This window comes from Staurois parvus, unplaced genomic scaffold, assembly GCF_062004578.1.
Source record: "Staurois parvus isolate SC_StPar_1 unplaced genomic scaffold, SC_StPar_1.0 ptg000415l, whole genome shotgun sequence".
In the NCBI taxonomy this organism is placed as follows: Eukaryota; Metazoa; Chordata; class Amphibia; order Anura; family Ranidae; genus Staurois; species Staurois parvus.
Window position 1 is genome coordinate 4,592,983 of NW_028318211.1, and position 27,235 is coordinate 4,620,217.

The 27,235-nt window shown below is 42.8% G+C and overlaps 1 protein-coding gene across 1 annotated transcript in view; it reads left to right on the plus strand.

The window, feature by feature from the left end:
• Positions 1–27,235, plus strand: part of LOC149454895 (uncharacterized) — a 74,273-nt gene that overhangs the window by 29,441 nt on the left and 17,597 nt on the right. The window contains exons 5-15 of the mRNA XM_089687055.1: positions 4,877–4,926; positions 10,066–10,227; positions 10,306–10,391; positions 15,223–15,346; positions 17,274–17,359; positions 18,070–18,109; positions 19,545–19,624; positions 20,078–20,117; positions 23,511–23,581; positions 24,794–24,833; positions 26,121–26,158. Coding sequence (XP_089543181.1) covers positions 4,877–4,926; positions 10,066–10,227; positions 10,306–10,391; positions 15,223–15,346; positions 17,274–17,359; positions 18,070–18,109; positions 19,545–19,624; positions 20,078–20,117; positions 23,511–23,581; positions 24,794–24,833; positions 26,121–26,158 — 817 coding nt within the window. The remainder of the gene's footprint in view (positions 1–4,876; positions 4,927–10,065; positions 10,228–10,305; positions 10,392–15,222; positions 15,347–17,273; positions 17,360–18,069; positions 18,110–19,544; positions 19,625–20,077; positions 20,118–23,510; positions 23,582–24,793; positions 24,834–26,120; positions 26,159–27,235) is intronic.

Sequence of the window (27,235 nt, forward strand, 5' to 3'; positions counted from 1 at the left end):
CACTGTCATAAATACAGTGGATGTGGAAAGTGAATGTTGGGTTAATTTCTTGTTAAGTCAATGATAAATACTTCCCATAGTGTTCATCTTTCAAATTTAAAGTGTTTCTAAAAGCAGGAGGTTTTTTTTTTGTTTTACTTTAATGCATTCTCTGCATTCCCCCTCCCTAAACACTCACCTGAAAGCACATAACAAAAAATAGGGGCATGCTGATGGGCACATTTTATGTTAAGGGGCACTCTGATGGATACATTTTATGTTAAGGGGCACTCTGATGGATACATTTTATGTTAAGGGGCACTCTGATGGGCACATTTTATGTTAAGGGGAACTCTGATGGATACATTTTATGTTAAGGGGCACTCTGATGGATACATTTTATGTTAAGGGGCACTCTGATGGATACATTTTATGTTAAGAGACACTCTGATGGATACATTTTATGTTAAGGGGCACTCTGATGGATACATTTTATGTTAAGGGGCACTCTGATGGATACATTTTATGTTAAGGGGCACTCTGATGGATACATTTTATGTTAAGAGACACTCTGATGGATACATTTTATGTTAAGGGGCACTCTGATGGATACATTTTATGTTAAGGGGCACTCTGATGGATACATTTTATGCTAAGGGGCACTCTGATGGATACATTTTATGTTAAGGGGCACTCTGATGGATACATTTTATGTTAAGGGGCACTCTGATGGATACATTTTATGTTAAGGGGTACTCTGATGGGTACATTTTATGTTAAGGGACACTCTGATGGGCACATTCTATGTTGTGCCCATCAGAGTGCAGCTTAACATAAAATGTGCCCATCAGAGTGCCCCTTAACATAAAATGTGCCCATCAGAGTGCCCCTTAACATAAAATACGGGGCACTCTGATGGGCACATTTATATTAGGAGGCACTCCAAAGGATGCATTTTATGTTAAGGGGCACTCTAAAGGACACATTCTATGCTGTGCCCATCAGAGTGCCCTTTAACATAAAATGGGCCTGTCAGAGTGTCCCTTAACATAATATGTGCCCATCAGCGTGTCCCTTAACATAAAATGTGCCCATAAAAGTGCCCCTTAACATAAAATAAAGGGCATGCTGATGGGCACATGTTATGTTAAGGGGCACTCTGATGGCCACACTCTATGTTGTGCCCATCAGATTGCCCCTTAACATTCAATGTGCCCATCAGGGTGCCCCTGTAAGACTACACCCTACCATCAGCAGACAGGAGCTTGCCAGGATGCTTGTGTACAGGCAGGGAGCTGGAGAGACAGCGAGCTGAAAAGGGCAGGGCGCACACATGATGTCAAGTTGCCATGACGACTGCCCTGCTCAGCGGCGGATCTGTCATTGCAGGCTGGCGGGCTGGCAGTCAGCGTTGCTGGGGCCATTCGCGGACTGCGGTCTGCCATTTAGTGACTGCTGGAATAGGAGGACCCACTTATCTACCCAATCACTCTATATCCAGTCAGGCAGGCCCTTGCACTACATAGTTGATGGTAAATATACGGGGGATTGTATAGTGTATGGTGAACTTTACAGAACCCAGAACACAATCCTCCTGTTTTCACTACTACAGCTACTATACACATAGACTGTTGTCAGATCACTCAGCACACTATGCCAAATGAATGATCTATGCAAGATGTAAGTTAAGGTAGAAAAATAAAAATCAATGACTGTGTATTTAGTGAGAACAGTGATCACTGATTGATTGCACTGTTTAACAAATTTTTATTTTTTGCCAGTTTTGGAAACAAAAGGATCCATTTCTTAATGAATTTCACATTCTGAGTTCAAATATAACAATGAAATTTGTCAATTGGCTCTAGTTTTTCTGTAAACGGAAAGTTTTCTACTATAGGCGTAATGACTACATAATGCACAATAATTATATAGATAGATGTCTTTCCACAAATATAAAGCAAGTGATATTGACTACATAACAAAGCCTAAATGGCATAATATATTGCATAGGATTACCAAGAAAAATTATAGCCATAAGCTAAGTTGAATCATTTTAATACTTAGGATTCTCACTAGTTTTGTCTTCAGTTTGTGTCGGTTTTGCTTCTCTTGGCTTTTCTCTTGTATTCGAGGAAAGGGCTATCTCTTACAACTGTCTAGCAATAGTCAGCAAGCATTGATGGGCTCCATTTACCTTGATATCTTCTTTCCATAGCTGCAATGTCTTGATGGAAGCGCTCTCCGTGTTCATCACTCACTGCTCCACAGTTTGGTGGGAAAAAATCCAGATGCGAATGTAGAAAATGAATTTTTAGAGACATGTTGCAACCCAGATTTCTGTAAGTCTGGATGAGTTTTTCTACCACTTTCTTGTAGTCTGGTGTTTTATTGTTTCCAAGAAAATTTGATGTCACTGATACAAATGCTGTCCAGGTAGCCTTTTCCTTTCCACGCAACAGAGAAAGAAACTCATCATCATGAATAAGTTTACGAATCTGTGGCCCAACAAAGACTCCTTCATTTATTTTTGCAGCACTAAGTGCTGGAAATTTGCTAATCAGGTACTTGAAACCTGCTTTATTCTTGTCCATTGCCTTAACAAAGTTTTTCATTAATCCCAACTTGATGTGTAATGGAGGTAATAAGATCTTATTGCTGTCTACAAGTGCTGGATAGTTAACATTTTTTTCTCCAGGCTGCAATGACTGGCGTAATGGCCAGTCTCTTTTGGCATAGTGCATTTCTCTCGCACGACTGTCCCACTCACAGAGGAAGCAGCAGTACTTAGTATATCCACCTTGAAGTCCAAGTAGGATAGCAATCACCTTCAGGTCACCACAAATCGACCATTGATGTTCATCATAGTTGATGCACCTTAAAAGCTCTTTCAAGTTTTCATACGTTTCTTTCATTGAAACTGCGTAAGCAACTGGAACTGACGGCAGCTGATTGCCATTATGGAGCAAAACAGCTTTAAGACTCGCCTTTGAAGCATCAATGAACAGCCTCCACTCATCGGGATCATAGCATACGCCGATGGCTGAGATTAAACCATGAACATTGTTACATACAGCAATATCATCTTCCTGGACGAAGAATGGGATCAGATCTTTCTGACGATGACGGTAGAAAGACGTACGAACATCACTTGCTAGGAGATTCCACTGTTGTAGTCTTGACCCCAAAAGCTCTGCCTTGTTCTTTGGAAGATCCAGGTCTCTGATAAGATCGCTCAATTCCACTTGTGTAATGAGGTGTGGTTCAGTGGGTGTGGATGGAAGAAAGTCTGGGTCATGTGAGGTTGACGGTTGATGACTACACGCTTCAGGTTCTTCCTCACTTGACTCAACCACGAAGGATTCTGGTGCTTTAGGAATTGGTAGCCCCTCTCCATGAGTAACTGGACGTATTGCCAATGGAATATTTGGATAGTGCACAGATAACTTTTTCTTCTTATTTAGCCCTTTTGTTGGAGGCACCATACAAAAGTAACAATTACTAACATGATCTGTTGGCTCTCTCCAAATCATTGGCACAGCGAAAGGCATAGATGCCTTTTTTCCATTCAACCATTGCTCCAGTGCCGTCCCACAAGAATTGCAGCATATATGTGGTGCCCAGCTCTTGTCCTGGTCTCCTATTTTGCAGCCAAAATACAAGTTGTAGGCTTTCTTAATCATTCCTGTTATCCTCCTTTTTTGTGAGATAAAAGTTATTTCACCGCAGATATAGCAGAAATTATCTGCTTTATTCACACAAGTTCGAGGCATTACTGAGTAGCCTATATAAGCATAAAACGAAATGTAAAGACGCTGTCAAACTACAATCAGCTACAGATACTGCAGCTTTTATGCAGTGAAGTGATGCAATTAAAGGCTAATATTGCATCATCTCAGTATACATGCAATTTTCTATTGGTCACCAGTATCAATTGCGCAATATGCAGCTGAAGTTGCATCATAATTTTGAATGGCTTACGTCATTAGATGGGTGAATATATCATGGAAACTAGAGCCAATCAACATTTTTTAGGGTCATTTTCGTTTTCAGCACCCCAAAATTATGTAAGATTAGCTAATTTTATGCCCAAAACTTTTTACCTGTTGAACAGTGTTGCTTTTCATTTAATATTCATGCGCCTGGAAGTGGGTGGGAGGTAGGAGGGTAGAGGATGCAGGGTGTGTGATAATGGGTTCAAATGATCAACTGCTTCCTGTGTAATGACCTAAAGTCTCTGCAGGAAATAAGGCAGAAATAAAGGAGAAGATTTTTAGACAGCCATCTGGACACTGACATAAACGTGGGTAGAAAACATGGAAAACTTTTCAATTTCTACAAAAGAAGTACATTAATGCTAAATTGGTACATAGAGGAGCTGGAATTTAGAAAAAAAAAGTGAACTTATCCTTTAAGGTTTTTATTTTACCTTAATGCGTACTATGCATTCAGGTAAAGAACCTTCTGTTACTTGGATCCCCCTCAGTGCCCCGTTATACTTTCCTGAGCCCCATGACAATCCAGTGCTGTGCATGAGAGCAGCAACTCTCCAGGCTGTGTCCCTCCTCACAGGGCAGATCTATAGCAACTGTCAGTCAAATTGTTTGATGAGGGAGTGGGGGGTGGGGCCATGCCCCAATGTCTGTGTCTATGGATTCAGGCAGAGGGGGTTGGGTGCAAGCCCACAACATTACCCCCATAGGAGGCAGCTTCCTATGGAGGAACTGGATGAAGAGGAAGAGCTAGGAGTCCCAGTGGGGGACCCGAGAAGAGGAGGGCTAGTGCTGCCAGATGCAAAACCATTGCACAGAGCAGGTAAGTATGACATGCTTGGTATTTTAATTAAAAAAATATGAAGCCTTAAAATCACTCATATTAATCACTTATTTCTTTCTTTTAGTTTTGCCATCTTATCAGCTGTAGTACTTAAAGGTGATGACCCTTATCAAGGTAAGATCATGCACATGTGTACAAGCATTACTTTATATCTTGTGGTCTGCTAGGTAAAATGTTTGATTTATAGCATGGATTCAGTTACAAGCGCAGAGTGATATACTGTATCTCACATTCAGCTGTTTAAATTGGTTAACTTCAATAAATTTAAGATACAGAATAGAGCCATCTATAGTAAAATAACTAAGTTAGACACATTTTCAATAACCTTCGCCACTTTAATCCTTCTCTTTTCTACTCTGCAACTGACCACCTCTATGACAGAATTGCATCCCCCGCCCTGCCCTGGCCACTTCTGTCTACAACAGTTCACTTTCATCCGCACTGGTGGACTCACTTGCTCCTCTAACTACACGAAGTATCCGACCCTGACCATTACAACCTTGGCAGAATGATGACACCAGAAATCTTAAGAGACATAGCTGTGTTCTGGAGTGATTGTGGCGTAAATCCAAATCCCTACATATAAATCTGCCTTCTTAACATACAATTCCTCCCTTCATGCTCCCAAACAAGCCTACTTTGTCACTCTTATTAATACCTTGTCATCCAGTCCTCATCAAGTCTCTTCTCTACTTTTAACTCTACTTTCTCCACCACCACCTCCACCCAGTAACTCACTCACTGATCACGATATTACCAATCACTTAAAAAAAAAAAGATTGATGAAACTAGTGGCAGCATCCCCACTGCAGATACTGTATCTATCCCATTTAGCATACCCTATACAAAACCACCCCAACACTTGCCTCTTTTGACATTGCTACTACCAAAGAGGTCACTAAAGTTTTCTCAGCAGCCTGCCTTACCACCTGTCCTCTGCATCCTGTTCCCTCACAACTACTATGGTCACCCTCTTTTTCTATCCTATGCTCCCTCACTCACATCTTTAATCTCTCCCTCTCTACTGGCAACTTCCCCTCCTCTCTAAAACATACACTGATCACCCTCATACTTAAAAAGCCCTCCTTGGACCCCAGTAACGTGTACAACTTAAGACCCATCTCCCTTCTCCCATTTACCTCTAAACTCTTAGAACGCTTAGTCTACAATCGTTTGAGCTCCTACTTGACTGACAACAACCTTCTTGACCCCTTACAGTCTGGCTTTCACTTACTACACTCCACTGAAACACTGAAACTGCCTTACTAAAACTCAATAATGATTTATTAACTGCTAAAATCAATGACCACTACTCCATACTCTTACTACTAGACCTCTCTGCGGCCTTTGATACTGTTGACCATCCCCTCCTTCTCAAAAAAACCCCAATCTTTTGGTCTTCAAGACTCTGCTCTCTCCTGGTTCTCCTCCTACCTATCACAGCGCTCCTTCAGTGTTACCTAAAACTCTGTCTCCTCCTCTCCCGTTTCTCTTTCTGTAGGGGTTTCCCAAGGTTCTGTCCTCGGACCACTTCTCTTCTTCATCTACACCCAGTGGCATCGCTATGGGGGTGCAGTGGGTGCGGACTCCCGCCAAAGGTGTGACACTAGGCCCGCACTGGCCATAGAGCACCGTGGGGCCTCATGTCCGCAGACCTTTACCTTTGGAGGCTGCATTACAGGAAACAAGCCCAGCTTCCCTCTTCTGTCCTACCAGACGCAGGCACAGCTCTCACCTCTCACATTCGGCTCTGCTAGGCACAGCTCAGCTATTTCTACCATCCAGTCGGGAGCTGGAGTGAGCCCTATGTGACCCTTTGACAGATCTGTGCTTTTCTTTGGCTTTGGCAGCTGCATGGCTTTGCACACAGCGAGGCTTTACCCCTTGCCCTGTGTGCCTGTGCTCTGCCCCGGGGAGAAACCGGCACCATTGCAGCAGGTCAGTGTGTGATTAGACCTCCCCCCCTCCCCCCCCCGCAAAGTGAGGGCGACCTGGGCTTTCTGAGAACAGAGATAATTTTGCAGATCTCCCCTGTTTAAAGCATATATATATATATATATATATATATATAAACGTGCGTGTGTGTTATATGTATATATATATATATATATGTGTGTGATATAAAGGGGCTGTCCCAAAACTAGCTCGTCCAGTGCTCTGCAGTGCAATGTGGCAGGCTAGACAGGAGAGAGCCCGATGCGCTAGCCTGCCCAGTGTCTACTGCTCTGTCCTGCTGTCACTCCGCAGCGGCAGGACAGAGCACTGTGGAAAGCTAGCTAGGGGGGAGAAGTGACCATTAAAAATAAATTACTAGCCTGCTCAGAGCCCTGCTTCTCTTCTCCATCTTCACTGCAAGGCTCTGGGGTAGGCTATACAGTAGACCTGGCCCAGAGGAGCCTGGAGGGAGGAGGAAGAAACAAAATCTGGACTACGCATATTGCGTAGAATACGCAATGTGCTTAGCCAAAATCCACCTCCCTCTTTTCTCCTGTTGTCCTGCTGCTGTCCTGTTGTCTGTCCTGTGACACCAACCCTAGTGATGCCACTGTCTACGCCTCCTCCCTTGGTCACTTGATAAACTTCCATGGCTTCCAGTACCATCTCTATCCTGATGACACACAAATCTATCTTTCTACTTCTCACCTCACCCCTTCAGTCTCCTCTTGCATTACTAACGTACTAACTAACGTATCAGCATGGATGTCACACCACTTCCTCAAACTCAGTCTTTCTAAAACTGGTCATAATATTCCCTCCAGTCCTGACTTCTCCATCAAGATCAATAATACAACCATCCCTCTCCGCAGCCAGGGTACTAGGTGTAATCCTGGACTCTGACATGTCCTTTCAGCTCCAAATTCAATCACCGTCTAAATCTTGTAGACTTCACCTCCATAACATATCCAAAATATGCCCCTTATAACCACTGAAACCACTAAGAAATGTATTCACTCCCTTGTTATCTCTTGCCTTGACTATTGTAACTCCCTTCTCATTGGCCTACCTACTCGCAGGCTATGACCTCTTCAGTTTATCATGAATGCTGCTGCCAGACTCATCCACCTTACCAACTGTTCCGTGTCCACCACCCTTTTGTGCCAATCCCTCCACTTGTTTCCCATTGCCCAACAAAAAAATTCAACACATTAACAATAATGTATAAAGCCATTTATAAGTCTGCCCCAAATTACATCACCAATCTTGTCTCCAATTATCACCCATACCATCCTCTCTACTCCTCCCAAGACCTCCTGCTCTCTAGCCCCCTTGTTTCCTCCTCTCTCCTCTTCAGAACTTCTCCAGAGCCTCTCTCATCCTCTGGAACTCTCTATCCCAATCTGCCCGACTATCTCCTACTCTGTCCACTTTTAGGCAACTGGTGAAAACCTGTCTCTTCAGGAAAGCCTAGCCTGCCTTTAGCTAATAACCAAATCTTCTATTTCTCCCATCATTTCATCCCTCACAGTTATTACCTTTTGTTCCACCAGCCCCTCCCTATTAGGTTGAAAACTCCCAGGAGCAGGACCCGCCTAGCCCTCTTGTATTAAATTGTATCGTTGCTGTATTGTCTCCTTTATATTGTAAAGCACAGAGCAAACTGTTGGCACTATATAAATTCTGAATAATAATAATAATAGCCATTAAGGGCTTTGTCAGGGTCCTGTCCACAGGAGAAGTTCTGGCATTTCTGCCAATACTCTACATGGCCGCAGAAGGACACATCAGCCTCAGTCTGGTGCCAGACGGCCTTTATAAGGAGGCTTATCACTTCCTCTGGTTGCTGGATGATCTCTAGCTCCCTGAGGTTTGTTCCTGTTGCTTGTGGCTTCCTGATTCTGACCCGGCTTGTACTTGGACCTGTCTGCTCTACTGACCCCCTGATCTGACCTCGGCTTGGCTAAAGGATACTCTCTCTCTCGCTCCTCTGTGTATGACCTCGGCTATCCCACCTGACCACGTCTGTTCTGTTTCCCACCCGGTACCTGACCTTGGCTCAAACTGACTAACCAGCAAACATCCAAATCCCGGAAGGCTGGCATACCACGCACAGGCGCCTCCAGTCTGCAGACCTATCCCCGTGCACCAGCTGTGCTCCTGAGTGGACCACCAACCAGCACTCCTAAAGGCGACCTGTGCAACTTTGGGCCTGACTCCCGCTGTCCCACTCTCAGGGGAGTCCGGAACTTAGCCCTCTCTCCATTGGCCTCCATCACCAGGTACGTGATAGGCTTGTTCATACCAGAACGTGATGCCAGAAACCCGCATTCCATTAACGTTTCCTTCATCGCATAATAGCACATTATGAAGGACTTACCTTAGAACGAAGCCCTCCAGCAGCGAGCTGTCAAAGCTGACAGGGCCTCCATCTTCACCCGGTCTTCTTTCCCGGATTCGCGGGCTCTGGCTCCTTGATTGGCCCAGCCATGATTATGTCACTCCTGAGCATGTACAGGAGCCTCGGCACAGATGTCTGAAGGAACGGCAGAGGAAAGCCGTTCCTTCATAGCACAGGCGCCAGTGATGTCACCGGCTGCAGGTACACTGAATACCTCCTAAACGGTTCATGTTAAGGACATATACATTGTACCTACAGGTAAGCTTTATTATAAGCTTACTTGTAGGTACAAGTATCCAGTGAGAGTTTACTCGAGCACAGCCAAAAACAGGCTTAATCTTCACCTTCTCCAGGATAGGCATAAGCAATAGGGTCTCAATGGACTGAGCTCTGCCACTGCGGTACACCACACTGGACCTATAAAGCACTCCATCAGCTATCTCACAGATTCAACTGTCTGCAAAAATGAGTGCCATGTGCAGAATTCCATGCCACTTAAACTTACAGGTCACAGGCTTTACAGGTACTTTCCTTCTGGGGTATAAACATTCATAAGATCCTATCTGGACAACTGGCACTGCTTTAGAGAACCTATGCTCAATAGGCTCAACAGAGAAAGTCAGTTTAAGAAGAACTTCCTGCATCAAAGCAGAAAAGGCTCTCTCAGCAGACAGTGACAGGTCCATCACCTACGGACACTGGCAAAAAATAAGGCAATACTGGGAGTAGGAGAAGGTTATGCTGTACAGTGTCAAGCTTTGCCATTTTCTAGCGTCCAATCGCCTGGAGATGGAGCATAACCTAATAGTTTAGGAATTAACTCTTCTGTGTCCTGTGAAGTACAATTCACTGAGCACTGAATAAGGCTCAATGGTAAATTAAAATATTCACTTACTTGTTTTACTTCATTTTGGCAGTTCAGTGTTCTTCATTGATAAGAATGGCTGTATGTGATGGTCAGCGTCCTAATTTTGAGTCTTTGGAGAAGAACATAAACTCTGTGAAGAATCTAAAAAAAGCCATTGCATTTACTGTGCATTGCTGGGATAAAGACAAGCAAAAAAGACCTTCTTTTCAAGGCAAGTAAAGATCCTTTTTATTCAAGAAAGAAGTCATGCCTGAGTTAGAGGATGAGTAACAAGGTTATCTTTCTACAGAATGCTGTGACCAATGGGAAACATTTATATCTGCGTACGAAGATAAGGAGATTAAACTCGCAGTACAAGCTGTACAAAACTTGATAGTGAGTAACATGATGGCCAGGTTAAGCAAAGCTGTCACTGAAAAATCAAAATACTTCCCAATGTTGTGTTAGAGTGGAATGATTCAAGTTTCAATTTGTGAGTAAGGTGCACACAGCAGCTTATATCTATAATAGGATGCAATATTCTTTTAATGTGTGTATGTGAGATAATATTTTTTTTTATTATGCAGAAATGTTCAATTTGTCTTATATGTTGATTCAAGACTCACATACACAGAGTCAAATGGCTGAAAAGTGGCCCTATATTATGCCTACAGCCTACAAATGAGTAGCACTGTGCTTATTCCTACCATGCTAGCACTGCACATCCTCTTCATCTGCTGCTGCAACCCCCTGAAAACCCTTTGCAGACAACTATATACTTGAAATCTGAAGATTAGTGTCTGTGCTCCCCCTTCTTCTTCATGTAACAATGTGTTTGTCTTGTGGTTGGTTGCTTTGGCTCAAAGCATTGCATTGTGGAAGGTAGGGTGAGTGTGTCTATAAGCACCTTACCCAAAAATAAAGCTCTTTCATGGGGCTGCAGCAGCCAGCAATTGCAAGGAGCCCAGTATATCCTCTTTTTTATGAAACTAGGTAATGGCACAATAAAGTTTTCCTTTCAAAGAGAAGTATGGCCAAACCTTCTCTTTAGAGTCACAGGAGGCTATTTAATATTGTTCTTCTGTGATCCAGAGACAGCTATTGTTGGATCCTGACAAAAGTTTGGGTTTCCAGTCGGATCCAACCTCATCCACTTCCTCCCCAGTCTGGTCCTTCAGTGAGTGCTGGAGTAGCAGAGTGGAGAGCGGTGACTGATAGTCACTGTTCTCTGCCCTATGCAAACCAAGAGCTGACTGATCGAAGGTAATGTGATCACTCAGTTCACAGTCTTGGAGCCTTTGTGGAACAGCTGCAGCATCATGCTGATGCTGCAGCATGGAGGAGAATATATAAGTTTGTTTTCATTTATAATTTTATACTTCTTCCTTTAATACAGACAAGAGACTCAAGTGTTCTTTTTTCTTTACTGCATGTCTGAATGAATATACAACAAAGCATCAGTCAATGCTGATAGATAATATAGTCTTCCTTTCTTCTGTTGCCTCTCGGCCTGAGCTACTTGACAGAACACTAAAATATACTCCAATGCCTTTTTTTTCCTTGGCAGCCAACACGATAGGTGTGTGGCCTTGGAATCTTGATAGTGGTATAGATGAACATATTTTATTATATTAAATAATTGTCCTTTTTTTTCTGCCATTTTGAATCCCTGTACTTTCCAGGGCTACAATTGTGTTTCTATAAAACATTGCTTTTATATATTATACAGCATTAGGTATTCTTTGTTGTAAAACAACAAAAGACAGCTTGATCACCCTCTCAGACCACACGCAGTCTTTGTGCATTTACAACCTTCTTTGTTACCTCCTAAATTGAGATCTTCAATCAGACGTTACTCCAAGACCTCGAAGTCTACTCTGACCTAGTCAAGGAGTCACAGAACTTCTTTGAACTTAACAAAGACTCGGTACCCAACCTACATTTACTTTTAGCCTCCCATAAATATTTTATATAAGGCATACTGAGAAAACGTGGCTATTGGCTCAAACGATAGCGATCACAAGTGACCGAATCCATAATTTCTACCAACTACGCCACAAGGGAGCTATGTCGTCTACACAGCTAAACACAGAAATTTCTGAACTTCAGGAATGGCTTTGTTCCCTCTTCTTATTTAAAACAAAGCGACTCCTGATGCATAACCATAACTTTTTTATGAATATGGTGATAAATGCAGGAGGGCCTTTGCACACGCTATTAGGATGCGTAGAGCCCAAACCTTTGTCCCTGCAATTACATCTAGCAGTGGCTCGAAAGTCCACACCTCTGTGGAGATTGCAGACACCTTTTGAACCTATTACAAGACCCTGTACAACCTAAACCCCCTAATACAGGGTGCCTAATTAGATCACAAAGTTGCTGAAATCTATTCCTACCTCACTCTGGCGTATCTACCTACCCCCATGTACAAAGAACGTGACTCTGTAGCTGACCCTATAAGAAGAAAAACTCCTGAAGGCCGCTTCATCCTCCCCGAACAATAAGGCACTGGGACCGGATAGCCTGACAATCTTGTATTACAAGAACTTTCCTTCTCAACTTTCACCACACTTTGTGGAAGCTTTTAATGCAATTCTAGATAGTCACCCTTTTCCACTTGATTTGTACAGAGAACAAATTTCTGTAATGCCTAAACCGAACAAGGATCCCCTCCAATGTGCCAGTTACAGGCATATCTCCCTGTTGAATTGTGACCTAAAGCTCTATACGAAGATATTGACCAATAGATTTAGCCCAGTTCTTCAGCAGCTTTATAACTACCAGAGAAGCCAGGGATCATGCGCTCCAAACCATTAATGTCCTTTTCAAAGTCAAAATGCCCCCCCTTCCTTCCTTCTGCTGTCTACGGATGCAGAAAAAAGCTTTGGATAGGGTTGATTGGACACTGCTAACCTTGGCTCAGGTTGGAATTTCTGAACACATGGTCTCTTGGATTAAGGCCTTATATGATAAGCCCTCAGCTACTGTACATACCAGTGGACTAAAGACTCGAGAACTCGAGATGTTTGACATTGGAATGGAACCAGGCAAGGCTGCCCATTGTCACTTCTGATTTTTGTCCTTACATTAGAACCTTCTTTTACAACATATCCAGACATTTCCGATGTACATGCCCAGGACAACCACCACAAGCTTGCAGCTTATACGGATGATTTACTTTTTTATGTTACTAACCCTGTGTTTCATTACCATCACTGTGAGCTCAAGACCTATCGCTCCTTGTCTAACTTCAAAGTTAATCGCCAAAAGTCAGAGGCCCTAAATGTATCTTTAGGTTTGCATAGTATGCAGTCCCTTTGCCCCAGTTTTCCTTTTCAATGGGCTCCCCAATCCATAAGATACTTTTGTACGAATATCTCAGCCAACCCGACCACAATCTTTAAACTAAACTTTTTCCCATTCCTGACCTCCAGAAAGAAGAACCTGGCTAGATGGAACACACTTGCTCTTTTGTGGTTTGGGTGGTGTAATCTACTTCAAATGCTACCTATTCACATACCTCACTCCTTTTTATAAACCATTAGATTGCAATTTTTCCATTTCATATGGCGGGGCCAAGCACCACATATCAGTAAGGACATCCTGAATTGACCAAAGGTCATAGGTGGGATTGGACTCCCTGATCCTGCCTATTATTATATGGCTGTACATATGTCTGGGGTTATTAATTGATGTAGACACAGCAAAATCAAACTCTAGGTGTCATTAGAACAAAGCTACTAACTGGTACCACTGGAGGGTCTTCCATGGGCGGGTCAGTTGATACCTGCCTTCTTACACAAACACCCGCTGATTGGCTTGACATTACGAGAGACTGACAGGGGCCTCTCCCTTCTGGGGATTTGTAGTTATCTGTCCCCTATGACTCCTATTAAGGATCCCTGCATTTGCTCCATGAAAATCTGATCACATTTTCAGATCCTGGTGGGCTGGAGGGCATCGCAGTTCATCAAGAACAACACTTGGGGTAATTTCTCTGAACTTGCAATGCTCCATACAGTGCCAGAGTTAAGCCCCTGGCATCTTCAGCAGCTGTCACATTTTCTTAATTTTCTCCCTAAACCTACACATTTTCTACAAAACCTGACATCATTTGAAGACATCTGTCGGGTCACGGGGGAGATGTACCACTCCCTCTCTCCTACAAACTTCTAGTGAATGCACATGCTACTGAGGACCCAAAATTTTTTGAAAATTAGGAAAAGGACCTTCGACTTACCTTGACAGAACAAAAAACTAAGATTCTATTCTTTGCTCACAAAGCAGTAATTTGTAAAAATATCAAGAGATGTCCTACAAATTAGTAATCAGATGGTACAGGACACCTATCATCTGTGCCAAACTTTTCCCACACAGTAACCCGTTATGCTGGTACTGTGGCAAACACCCAGGCTCTCTCATGCATCTATTCTAGGATTGCCCTGGGTTGCGCCCCTTTTGTCAATCGGTCCTAGAAATTATTCAGCAGGTAACAGGCTTCAGCTAACATGATAAACCAGAAACAGTATTATCCCATCTCACTTCTATGTCCCAGAAGAGATATAGGAAATCACTAGTAATTCACCTACTGAATGCTGCAAAGGCATGCATCCTGAGCTCTTGGAAACATACTAGCCCCCCCGATCTTAAAACAATGGTTTGCCAGGGTGAACGACATCCAAGAAATGGAAGACCTAACTGCGTTCCTCAAAGGCAGAAGCTCCAAGCAGACCCAAAAATGGTTTTATTGTGAGGAATTCAAATGCACTTCCACATACAAGTAATAACTCTGATCATTAGGCTTATTTTTACTATCAGGACATCTTTACATACACTGCATCGTTATTACAACGAGGCCCCTTTCGAGATTGGAGGAGAGAGGAAACAGTGATTTTTTTTTCTGTCCCTTTTATTTCAATTATGATCCCTTGATGCTTCTCTCTATTTGTAGGAGGCTATGCCTACCTTTACCTTCTGAATCTCCCTGCTATCGGAAGTAAAAATCATTTAAAAAAAAAATAGGCTTAAGATTTTTCTACAATTTTTTGTAGTTTGAAAAGCATCTGAAGAAAAGCTTGCAATAAAAAAAACTATAAGAGAATTTTGTGTATATGCACTGATGTTTATTTGGGTTACATACTCTGCTCAGTTGTATATATTTGCAGTAGCATTAAATGACAATCATGAGAGAGTTCACTGATAAAAGTTTTTAATGTCTTGATATAAGGATTCTCCTGTCAGCACAACAGATGTCCAACAAAGTGCAAGTGCACCAAACACCAAAGATATGTCAGACCTGATTAGGTCAATGCAGACTGTCAGCATTAGAGAGCATCCATCTGCCAAGCTGGGTAAGAAGGTGATATGAAAAGTACATTTAAAAGACCTTCTTTTTTAGATTGTTATTTTGTGCTGTCTGGTTTTATTCTGAATTGCAGATGATTATTTATATATATATATATATATATATATATATATATATATATTGTCAGGAATGGACTCACCAATGGTGCTGGGACTCACCTGCCTTGTGGGCTGCAGTACCAAGGCTGGCCAGCGGGTGCTCTCAGCAGCCAGAATCTCACTACTGCAATCAGGCCATCACCTGAGGCTGATTGCAGGAGGTGTATTTAAGCAGGACCAGGCCTGTGATCAGTGCCTTGGTGTATTGTTGCCCATGAGCCCCTGGAGCTTGTTCCCTGTGCATCTGGTCCTGAGAGAAGTTACCTGGTTGCCGACCCTGCCTGATCCTGATTCCTGTTGACCATCTCCTGCTCTGACTCCTGGCTCGTCCCTGACTATTCTTCTGCCTACTCCTATGCTGTTTGACCTCCTGTTGCTGTACCTTGGCTTGTGACCTGTTTACTCTTTGCCTGCTGCTCTGTACTGATCTGCCTCCACCGTTACCGCTGCCTCGCTTGATGGTCCTGTGCCCGCTGCCTCGCCTGAAGGCCCGCTGCCCAGCCTGATGGCCCGGTGCCCACTGCCCAGCCTGATGGCCCGGTGCCTGCTGCCCAGCCTGACGTGCCTCTGCCTGCTTCCCAGCCTGACGTACCGGTCCCTGATGCCCAGCCTGCTTCTGGAAATCCTGTGTCCAGCAACCTGCCTTCCTGAGGTCTCCTGCAAAAAGATAGGCCTATCAGCAGGAGACCAAGCCAATCGCTTGACTTCGGCAGTGGGATGTCCAGCCAGTTGCCGGACCCAGGCGATGGAACATTTGGGCCATTACGGACTGTTTGGAGCATCCTGAGGCCGCTCCTTGAGGGGGGGTACTGTCAGGAATGGACTCGCCAATGGTGGTGGGACTCACCTGCCTTGTGGGCTGCAGTACCAAGGCTGGCCAGCGGGTGCTCTCAGCAGCCAGAATCTCACTCCTGCAATCAGGCCATCACCTGAGGCTGATTGCAGGAGGTGTATTTAAGCAGGACCAGGCCTGTGATCAGTGCCTTGGTGTATTGTTTCCCATGAGCCCCTGTATCTTGTTCCCTGTGCATCTGTTCCTGAGAGAAGTTACCTTGTTGCCGACCCTGCCTGATCCTGATTCCTGTTGACCATCTTCTGCTCTGACTCCTGGCTCATCCCTGACTATTCTTCTGCCTACTCCTATGCTGTTTGACCTCCTGTTGCTGTACCTTGGCTCGTGACCCGTTTACTCTTTGCCTGCTGCTCTGTACTGATCTGCCTCCACCGTTACCGACCCGGCTTGTCTGATTACGCTACACTCCATACTGTCATCCATCCATCCCGCACAGATCCAGTCACTACTGTCCGAACCTGCCATCCCCTTCACATCAGGCTTTCCCCCGGTACATACCCTCGGCGGACCCCTCTACCACAGTTGGGTGCACTCAGGGGCCGCGACCTGGTCTCAGTCCTGCGCCAAGTCCATCCCCACCATCAGGGGCTCTGGTGAAAAGGCAGACTGGAGCTTAGACTCCGCGGCCTGGGGAATCCCATTCTGTGGGTCACTAGAGATCCCGCCGGGCGGTGCCTGACAGTACCTTACGGCCTGCCTGACCATTCCACCTCTCCAGCCCTGACTACGCCTGTGTTCCTGAAGCCTGCTACTTCCCTGTGTCAGTCCACACATTTCTGGTCATACCTGGATCCCTGAGATAGATAGATAGATAGATAGATAGATAGATAGATAGATAGATAGATAGATAGATAGATAGAGATATATATACTCACAAACCATATACAAGTACAGTACTATACTGTAATTTACCTGGACCCTTTTTGATTATGGCAATATTTTAAAATAATTTTCACTTTTAGAGGCTGTACCTCCAAGAAACCCTGGCAGCAGTCTTCAAAGAGGTTCCGGGCAGCATTTACAATCAGCAATACAGCCAAGGACAAATGTATGTGAAAAACCATATCTCTGGCATAGTATGTGATAGGTCAGGAAGGGGTTGCTATACTTAAAATTATTAGTATAGTGTTCATTCGAAGCTAAATAGTTAAACCATCTAGGGCTACTTATGTCTCTTGAGGCCACCGGTGGCGAACTATCTGTGTTTGAGCTCTAAGGTATGAACACTTGCTGCACAATCTTTCTATCTATGTACAAATGCACTTAGAACAATCAATGAATTCCTGCTATTATAGATGCCATAAGTGTAATGATCTTTAGTGTAGTTTAGTGAGTGGGGAAAGATTAGATCCTCTGACAAGTATCTATTAGCATCAGCGTCCCCTTTGGGGAAATTTGTCCCTCTATTTGTACTGCGATCACCAAGAAAGAAAGTAAGGGGAAATTCATCATTTTAGAGTTGGGAAATCTTCCAATGGGGACAGGTGTCTAAGGGGAATTACCCTCACTTTAGGAGGTTTCCTGTAACTTCCTGTTGTGTCTTTGTGACGAGAAGTAAAGGGAAGTGTCCTCAATGATACACAGTCAGCAAAGCAAAAAAACATTACAGTGATTTTAACCCTTCCTATTTCACTTTACCCAGATAACAATAGTAGATACAGTAGATACCTTTAGTTACTGTATCTAAGACCTTTAAAAAATATTTTATTATCTTGTATAATTATGTAGCTTGATTAATACTTTATTTTTTAAATTTAGGTCATTAATCATGGACCAAGTACTCCAAATTACATGACAGGTAACCCTTAATATCTTGTCTATCTGCAGCAGTGCACTGATTCATTCTGCAGCTAAAAATACCAGTGTACATAAAGGAACTTTGTCATAAAATTAGCTAATAATACCCAGAAGTGAAACTACTGCATACATAATGTTTAGTGAACTGACCCTCTAGTGTTCTCCAACCTCAACTGCAAAAATAGCAGCTGCAACTCAGATTTTATACGTGAGGCCTTGTACTTAGTAATGACATTGAAACTGTAACATAAATCGTTACAAGACCAAATGCCAGAATTCCATATTCCATATTTTAAGGCTTTTTTAAACTTTAAAGTGGAACCTGTCATGAAAGAAATATGGGGACAGCTATTTCTACGTTTCTTCTAAAAATATAGTTCTGCATTCAATACTTCGAGTCATTGACAGGAATGTCAAAACTCCTGATCTGCATACTTGCTCCAAGTCATTGACTCAAAAATCAGCCAGAGGGTCAGAGTGGCAGCAATTCAATTAGGTTTTCATAAGAAGATCCCACCAGCAGCAGCCCTCCATATTTCTTTCATGTCCCTATTCTATTCAGTATGGGTTTTGGTAATTATTAAAGGCATGGGTATTTGATATATAGCTACATTGGTCCAGCTTGGACCAATGTGACTATGTATATACCATATCTGGCTGAAACCCCTGGAAGCTGAAAATCATTGAAACAGACACCGCTACTGCAGTCATCTTCACTTGCTTCTGGGTCCCATTCCGAATGGCCGCACCTCTGCTTAATTGATACAGGAGGTTGACTGCTTGGCACCATTCAGAGAATGCTTTACATTTTCTAAATGAATGCAAAGTGTTCTCTGATTGGTCAAGGTGGAGAGGCAGGGGCAGTGATGTCACACTCTCCACCTTATCCTCAATAGATAAGAAAAAGGTTTTAACAATATGGGTGTTTTTGAATGTCCTAAACATTATTATATAAAACTTACAGGTCTTTAAACACCAAGGGATATATAATTTCAGTGTTACATCAGTATGGCACTCAGCGACCATCAAAAATGTAACTGATATGAGTTATGCCCCGTTATAATTAGGGCCCTTGCACAGGGGCACCTTTAGCCAGTGCAACATAAATTCTAAGTTGTGTACAGCCGCTCACAGACATGAATGTCTGTGCACGACTGTACTTGGGTACACGCTGGTACTCGTGTAAGCACCATTTTCTATTCTTGGAATACATCTGAGTGTTTACAATTGTATCAGTGTGTACCTGTATGTGGCTGCAAACAACCAATCCTGTCCATGGGGGTGCATGTAGCACATGGGGGGCTTCCTGGGTGGGGAAATATGCCAGAATTTACATTGCATGGGCTCAGGGCACCACTGTAAGAGCCCTTAGAAGTTGAGATTGTTCTCTTTAACTTTGAGTTCTTCAGTGCATTGTCCTGGTTTTTCTTCCACAGGAGCTGAGATTCAAAGAAATCCTCAGATCCAGCAGAGAGGACCACTTAACCCCAACCAAGTACGCCAACCAGGGCAAGGGGTAAGAGGACAGTCATATATTCAGGGCAGAGTAAAGCTGGGTATACACACACAGATTTTTATGTTCAAACAGCAGCCATTGGCTGTAAACCTTGATCAAATGCTGGTTTTCCAGCATGACCATTTAACAGAAGCAGGTCATTGGACCGGCTTCTGTTGAACAGTCAGCAGTACACACTGACCAAAAGTTGTCCAGTTCCTGCTGATGTCTGTATGCACTAGACTGTACACTTGATTCTATCCTATAACTTAAAATCAGTAAGAAAACAAAATCTTTACTACCTGCTGTTATGGAAAAGCATAGCCTTTATATCAGACTATAGCTATACTAGGCATTTTCAGCCTAGGGGGACAGCAGTAACAGTATGAGTTTGGGATGAGTGGGGATTTTTATATATTGCAGTAATTATTTCTGAGCTCCAATAATAGATCCTGTTTCTTTTTTTCATTCCAGGGATTTAGTCATAGACCAAATTCTTCAGTTTACAGGACAGGTAATCTTTCATCTTTCATATATATACTGTATGTGTATTCTGTACATTTTATTGAAGTCTCAACCTAAATATCAGATATTACGTATGTTAGATTTCACGTCTTTCTGATTTTTACAATCTATAGAAAAGAATCAATCTCCAATTTTCATTTGTAGTAATTTAATCCTCACTCTTGAATTGGTATACTACTGTAGGATTACCCTTCAGAGAATATTTAATTTTTAATAATTACTTGTACCATTTCCTTGTCAGAGCAAAAGTATCAGGCTGTGAAGCTCTCCTATCTCCTACCTGAGCTCAGTGCTGATAGAAGACACTTGAAAATGTCATAAGGCAAAGGTGCTGGATGGATTACATAAAAGAAAACAAAAGACTTATGCTGGCCATAGACAAAGTGATTTTCTTTCCTGCAACCACGGGTCAGTCAGTGTTAATGTGGGAAACCCTCCTGCAGAGCCAGGGGTGGGGGTAATAACCCCCTCTTGGACAGCACAGTGATTACTGCTAGCTGCTATAATAGCTGCTAGCAATAATCTCATTTAAAATCCAGCAGGCTGGTTGTACCCAAGCTGATCCATCAATCAACTTGGGTACATTCAGTCTGCCCATCTATGGCTGGCTTTCCCCTCCTCCAGCAGAATGGAGAGTGTATTTGTATTAGGACAAGTACAAAATAATTGTCAATGGTTATTCCAGGTAACTGCACGTAAAGCCAAATTTTAACCATTACATACTAGGGTTTTTTTACTCCTACAGCATCCAAAATATATACAATCATGCCAAAAAAACTATTATATACAAAAAAACCTTTAAAAATTCTTGCATTTAAACATACAGAATACTAAAAAGTGGAATAATAAGTAATAATGTCCACTTCTAATCTTCCTTGTGCAATAAGACCAGTTTTCACTTCAGATATTACTACTGGGTGCCTCCACCTATAGTGCTTCATACTTTTATTTTTTTATGTGTGCCCTCCACCAGACTAAATAAATAAATAGTAGAAAATAATAAATCAACAAAACATGAAACTGCTAAATTTCTTTGAATTTGCAAAAATAAGTGCCATAAGATGCCCCCAGCACCAATATTAAAGACAAAATATATCCAATATAATCAATCTGACAGAGAAACAAACTAAAAAAAAAAAGAGACAGAGTTACAAAACTTCACAGTGATCAGCAGCCACCAGTTGGCTTACAGTAAGGCTGTAAGGGACCGCCCGGCGGTACCACTAGCACTCCACTGAATAGACGTTCCCAGCGCACGGAATCTAAGTCCCAGAGTGCTTTTTCACCAGGGCCCCTGATGGTGGGGATGGACTTGGAGCACCCCGAGACCAGGTCGTGACTACTGGGTATGTCCGTCAGTGGTAGTGGTATACGCCGAGGGCTCCCACGGGAAAGAGTCTGATATGAGGAGGTCTGAAGAGCCCACTGCGAGGGATGGATGGATGGATGAGCAAGGTCAGACAGGCCGGGTCGGTAACAGAGAGGACGGTATGGTACAAGGCAGCGGGCAGAGAATAGTCGGGTCACACGCCAGGTCAGCAACGGCAGGTCAGATCCAATAGGGGGCATCCAGGAGAGAGGTCAGGCAAAGCAAGGGTCAGGACAGGAGAATATAGCAAGGTCAGGTACAATCCGGGTCAAAAACTTACAGGGTACAGGTTCGCAGGATACAGGATGCAGGTAAGACCAGAAGGCACTGAATGACAGCTCAGGGCCATTTAAATATCCCGCCCTCCGCTGCCATTGGTGCCCAGTGGGTGGCCGCGGCTTCTACTGCGCATGCGCGAACTCGAACGCCGCGGCCGGCCCGGACCTAGTGCCCGTGTCCCTGCACAGGGCGGCGCACTGCGCCTGCGCCGGGACCATCGCTGTGGGGATCGTGGAGATCCCTGACAAAGGTACTGAGTCTGAGAGGAACACTGGAAGGAGAAGCAGCTCAGCTGCTACACTGGTCCCAGACACCCGTCATCTTCCTCTGTCCTTTCTTCCTCCCTTCTGCTGCTCCGCCCTCAGCTGAAGGATCATTCATGACATGGCGGCCTTCCATACAATCAATCAGCATTTGCTCCTCTCTCCCTGACCATTGTCCACCCCCTCCTCTTCCCATCACCTCCATGACCTGCCATCCTCCTAGGCTCGGCTCACCTCTGACTCCAGGGGTGTGAAGTCCAAGCTGCAGATCTCAGGGAGGACAGGCGGCCTCCCAGCACTACACTGCTTCCCTCTCCCTCTCCTATACACATCAGGCCCTGCTCATCCTACTCACATAGGGTTAACCCTGCAACCAGAGCACAACCCCGCCTATTGATTGGCTACAGCTGTGTAGAAGAAGGTACTAAATAATCAAAGTAGTAAAGATACCATCATTCCCTGTGTATGAGGAGGGGGGGACTCTGCAAAGAAATGAAGAATTCATACAAGAGGTCCATAGACCACACAGAGAGCGAGTGCCAGCCAGTGCTGCACTAAGGCACCGCTAGGTGGCAGTGTGCCCTAGGAGGCTGCCTAGTTTGCCTAGTGGAAGCACCAGCCCTGGCAGAACTGTGTGTAATAGTAGGAAATTATGCCACTCCATTCTGATTGGATCCTAGTCGAATCCAGTCAGAGAAGGAAGGAAATGAGACATGAAATTCTGCTTCTTAGCCCTACAATAGTTTGGGCAAGAAATTGCAATATGACTAATAGATATGACCCTGTTACCAGTAATAGATATTTCAAGTGACCCTGTTACCAAGGTCACTTTTACGCATTAACTTATCTGTAAAAAAAACTTGTGGATTTATATGCCTTTGTGGGGGCCTGTGTTTCGAAAAGCTGTCACTTTTCCACTCCCTCTGTTGGCCGCTGTGCTTCCTTTTCTGGGTTTGTTTGTCCTGTAGTGACTTACATGCCACAGGAGGAGGAACCACAGCGACCAGTAGTAGAGCAAATTTATACGCCCAGAAGTGCAGAAGCTGCCAGAAAGGTAGGTATATCCCTGCTTCTTTTATAGGCAGGGCTGTTGATTAAATGTGACCTTGTGGTAGCAGGGTCATTTTAATAAAAAACATTTCTGTGGGGTGATTGGCCTTAAAACATGACTGTTCTAGAAATTTTTTAGATAGGCAACTTACTACTGCAGGAGGGAACAGACACTCAGCATCTTCCCACTGTTCTGTTTATTTGGTGCATTTGAAGTTCTTTTTATACACATGTTCACGAAGGTATCACATTTATACTACAATTGTACTTGGGGTGTAACATAGGCAGGTTAGTTTCTCGTCAAGACTCAATAGAAGCTGATGTACATTTAATTCTGAAAAACTCTGTTAGCCTTGCAACACAGACTAATGTTTTATTTTCAACTTTAAAATCCATGTCTCCAACTGTTTTTCCTTCACAGGGAATGCAGAAAGCCCTCAAGGACAGTTTATAAGGTCCAGTCCAGCATACCCACCTGGAGTATCCCAATGGGTAATTTAGAAATAAATAAAAATACCTGCAACAAATGTATACACTGAATTTGACATTACTGGCATATACTAGACCTTAGATAAAGAACAGCCCCAACATGCTTGATTTACTCAAAATTTCCTCATATCTTGGCTTTACCAACTTTTTTCAGCAGGCTACTGGCAGCAATAGAAAGATATGGCCTATAATTACACTTCTATTTGTATATACTTATCTTACCACAGATAAGCACTGACTTCTTACCTATATCTTTTAAATTTATGTACACATTATACTTTGCTTTTGCCAAAAATCCACATGTCATTCTAACAAAATTTGGGCTGTACCTAACTAGTTAGGCCCCTTCCACATGGAGCAGACTCAGTCAGGCGTCTGCTTGCTCAGCGGGGACTCTCTCCGCTAATCTCCACTGACCAAGCAGATGGCCGCTTGTGCAAAGCGGACACAGACACAGTCATTGTCCATTATGGGTGGCTGAACTGCCATCCAATCTGATCAGTTAGACAGATGAGGAACAGATCCCCATACGTCTGTTTTTAGCAGATAGGATCAGATCGGATGTAGGCAAGTGTAAACCGTTTACATCTGCTGCTACGTAGAGGATAACAGAGGGTCTGAAAAAACTGACAGCCAGGCCAGATCGGTCCACCCTTGTGAAAGAGGCCTAACTGTCATGGCCTTCCTCTGCATTCTGGCTTAAAGGGGAAGAAAATCCTAACACTAATTATACTTGAAAACATCCCCCCTTCTCCTACATAGATCTGTGTATTTACCTTTTTTAAATATTGTCTGGTCATGTGATCCTGGCACTCTGGCTCTCTTGTGTAAGAGAGCACTCGACAAGTGCTGTGATTTCCGGGAGCTGTGACATCACCCATAGGTTCCCATGGCCCAGCCGTTGTTGGCTCTCCCTCCTCTCCCCTGGAGCAGCCGTTCTCTGACACGGGAAGCCAGAGCTACTGGATCATGTGATTGGACCAGGCTAAAAATAGGTACACAGATCTTTTTTGTACAGAATATGCAGGATGAAAGGGGGGGAAATAATTTTAAGAATAGTTAGTGTTGGGCATTTCTTCCACTGTAAATTTATAAATATGGGTAGTTTACAATACTTTTGTATTAACAAGTTTTGAATGCTATAGAAATTGTTTTGAAAGCAATTTACTTTTATTTGTATGAATTAAACTGATTTTATATATATTTATCTTGCAGTACCCACGTCCCAGATTTCCAGTATCATTTGTCCCACAAGGTATTTTTATATTTTCACACTTCTCTTGCATTTTGGACATAACTAACCATACTTCTTGGAGTCAGGGGATCCTAAGGGGATGTCCCACCGCTGTGGTTAACCACATACCTTCACCACAGTCTCATTTCTCACTGAGAGGAGCGTCAGTAATCTGTTTAGGGTACACATGTCAAAATTCTCCCACTGTGAGTGACCCCATTTCTAAGACAGGGCTACTAAGATGATTGAGTATGAAAAATATGCTAAAAATAATTTTGCTCCCTATAGCAACCAATCCACATCTGTCAATTCTGTGTACAACATAAAACAAAGTAGTTGCTATAAGCAAAAAGATCGTTTGTTAACAAAATTTTTTATACACAAGTCTCTAAAGGCTTTATGGCAATTGTTTTCAGATATTAGAGCTCAGAAATAAATGAGACAAATTTAATGTGTAGATAGACTTAGTGAAATTCATTAATTCATTATTTTGTCAAATCTTTATTTAGGTTTATTTTATTTTTTTTTATAAAAAGATGAACTTTTAATATGGACGAGTTGCATTTTTACTTTTCCAAATTGGGCTGCCTATTAAAATTTAGTTAAACATAAAAGTTACTTTAGCCTGTATATTGAACCCACCCCTTAGTTCCGGGGGGCAATGTGTTTTTTTTTATTGAGATAACATAGCAAGGCCCCATTAAAAAGTAAGAAAGAGGTTTAGGGATTCAATCGTAAGTAACGTAGAGTTCAGAGAGCAGTAGTATGTAAGGCAGAGTTCAGAGGTCAGTAGTAAGTAATGCAGGAGTCAGGATCTAGTAACATAGAGTTCAGAGGTCAGTAGTATGTAGCACACAGTGCAAAGGTCAGGAGTAACTAATGCATGTCTCCCACCCACGAGCAAAACTGCCAATACAAACATCTACTCCCTGAGCTAAAATCACCTACAACATAAATTACCCCCTCCCTCTGTAAAATTTGCTAAACAAACCTCAGATGCAGTAGTGCCCAGCAGAGTGAAGGAGGTCTTTCCACCAACCCCCACCTAAGTAAAAGAATTTAAACGGGAAGTAAACTTATTGACCTCCATTTCCATGTCAGGTTATCTGTTTCACAGACCAATCACAGAAACTACAGATTGGGGGCTGCACTAAAAATGTAATGTTTTTGTGAACCTGCATGTTACTTGATAAAACACACTGTACACAAATCATGAAACATATGTACGTTATTTTCTTTATATCTTAGCGCTTCCATTATAAAATGTGCTTAACGATCTTTTTTCTATGGGCTCTTGTTTGGTTGCAGGTTTTCAATATTCGTGGCCTATTGCTTTTCCTGAAAACGTAAGTTAGTGGTAATTTGTTTTTCTGATTGTAACACAGGTAATAAAGATACTACTGACCCCTACAAATAGGAATATTCAAATCAGAACAAGTTAGAAGGTTTTATAGCCCAAATGCAGTAAATTGTAGGTTAACAATTCAATGTATGACTCGGCTTAATGATGTTGATTTACTAAAGGCAAATAAGCTGTTTGCTTCACAAAGGAATTTTTATTTAGCTTAGTGAATGTGGTGAAAACTCACTTTGCAGGGAATACCCAATCACATGCAAGGAAAATAAATATGAAAAAAGCAGTTTTTTATTTGTATATGATTGGATTATAGAAGTCAGCAGAGCTTCACCTCATTCGTGATATATCATTATATCACCTCATTTGTGGTATAAAGCATGGATGACCCACAATTTCCTTCAATTAAACTGTGACAAGATTGAAGTCATGCTTATTGGCACCCCCAATCAATTATGTAAGGCCAGTCCTGATAGCCTATCTATCGATGGCACTGTACTTGAGCTTCAGTTTAGATTGAAAAATCTAGGGGTGTTAGTTGATTCTAGTTTCACTTTTGATCCACATGTACAAAATGTTGTCAGAACATCTTTTTTCTACTTGAGAAACATTGCTCGGCTGCGTCCTATGCTGCACTGTAGTGGAAAGGTTGACGTTTGTGTTCTCCCAACTTGACTACTGCAATGATCTACTCGCTGGTGTACCTAAATCCACTATTAATCAACTACAATATGTACAAAATTCTGCAGCCAGAATCCTGACTTTGTCTGGTACAAGTGACCATATTACCCCTATCCTGGAGTCCTTGCACTGGCTACCTGTCAGGTTTCGTATAGATTTTAAGATCTTGGCTTGGTATCACATTATCAGTCTGAACTTTTATCAATCTACTTTTCCCATAACCTCCACTGCTCAAATTCTGGTCTTCTGTGTGCCCCCCCTCCTCACCTACACTCGATGGGAGACAGAGCCTTCTCCTCCTATGCCCCAAAACTCTGGAATTCACTTTTAAAGAACATCAGAGAGTCATCTTCTCTAAATTCTTTCAAATCAAATCTGAAAACATTTT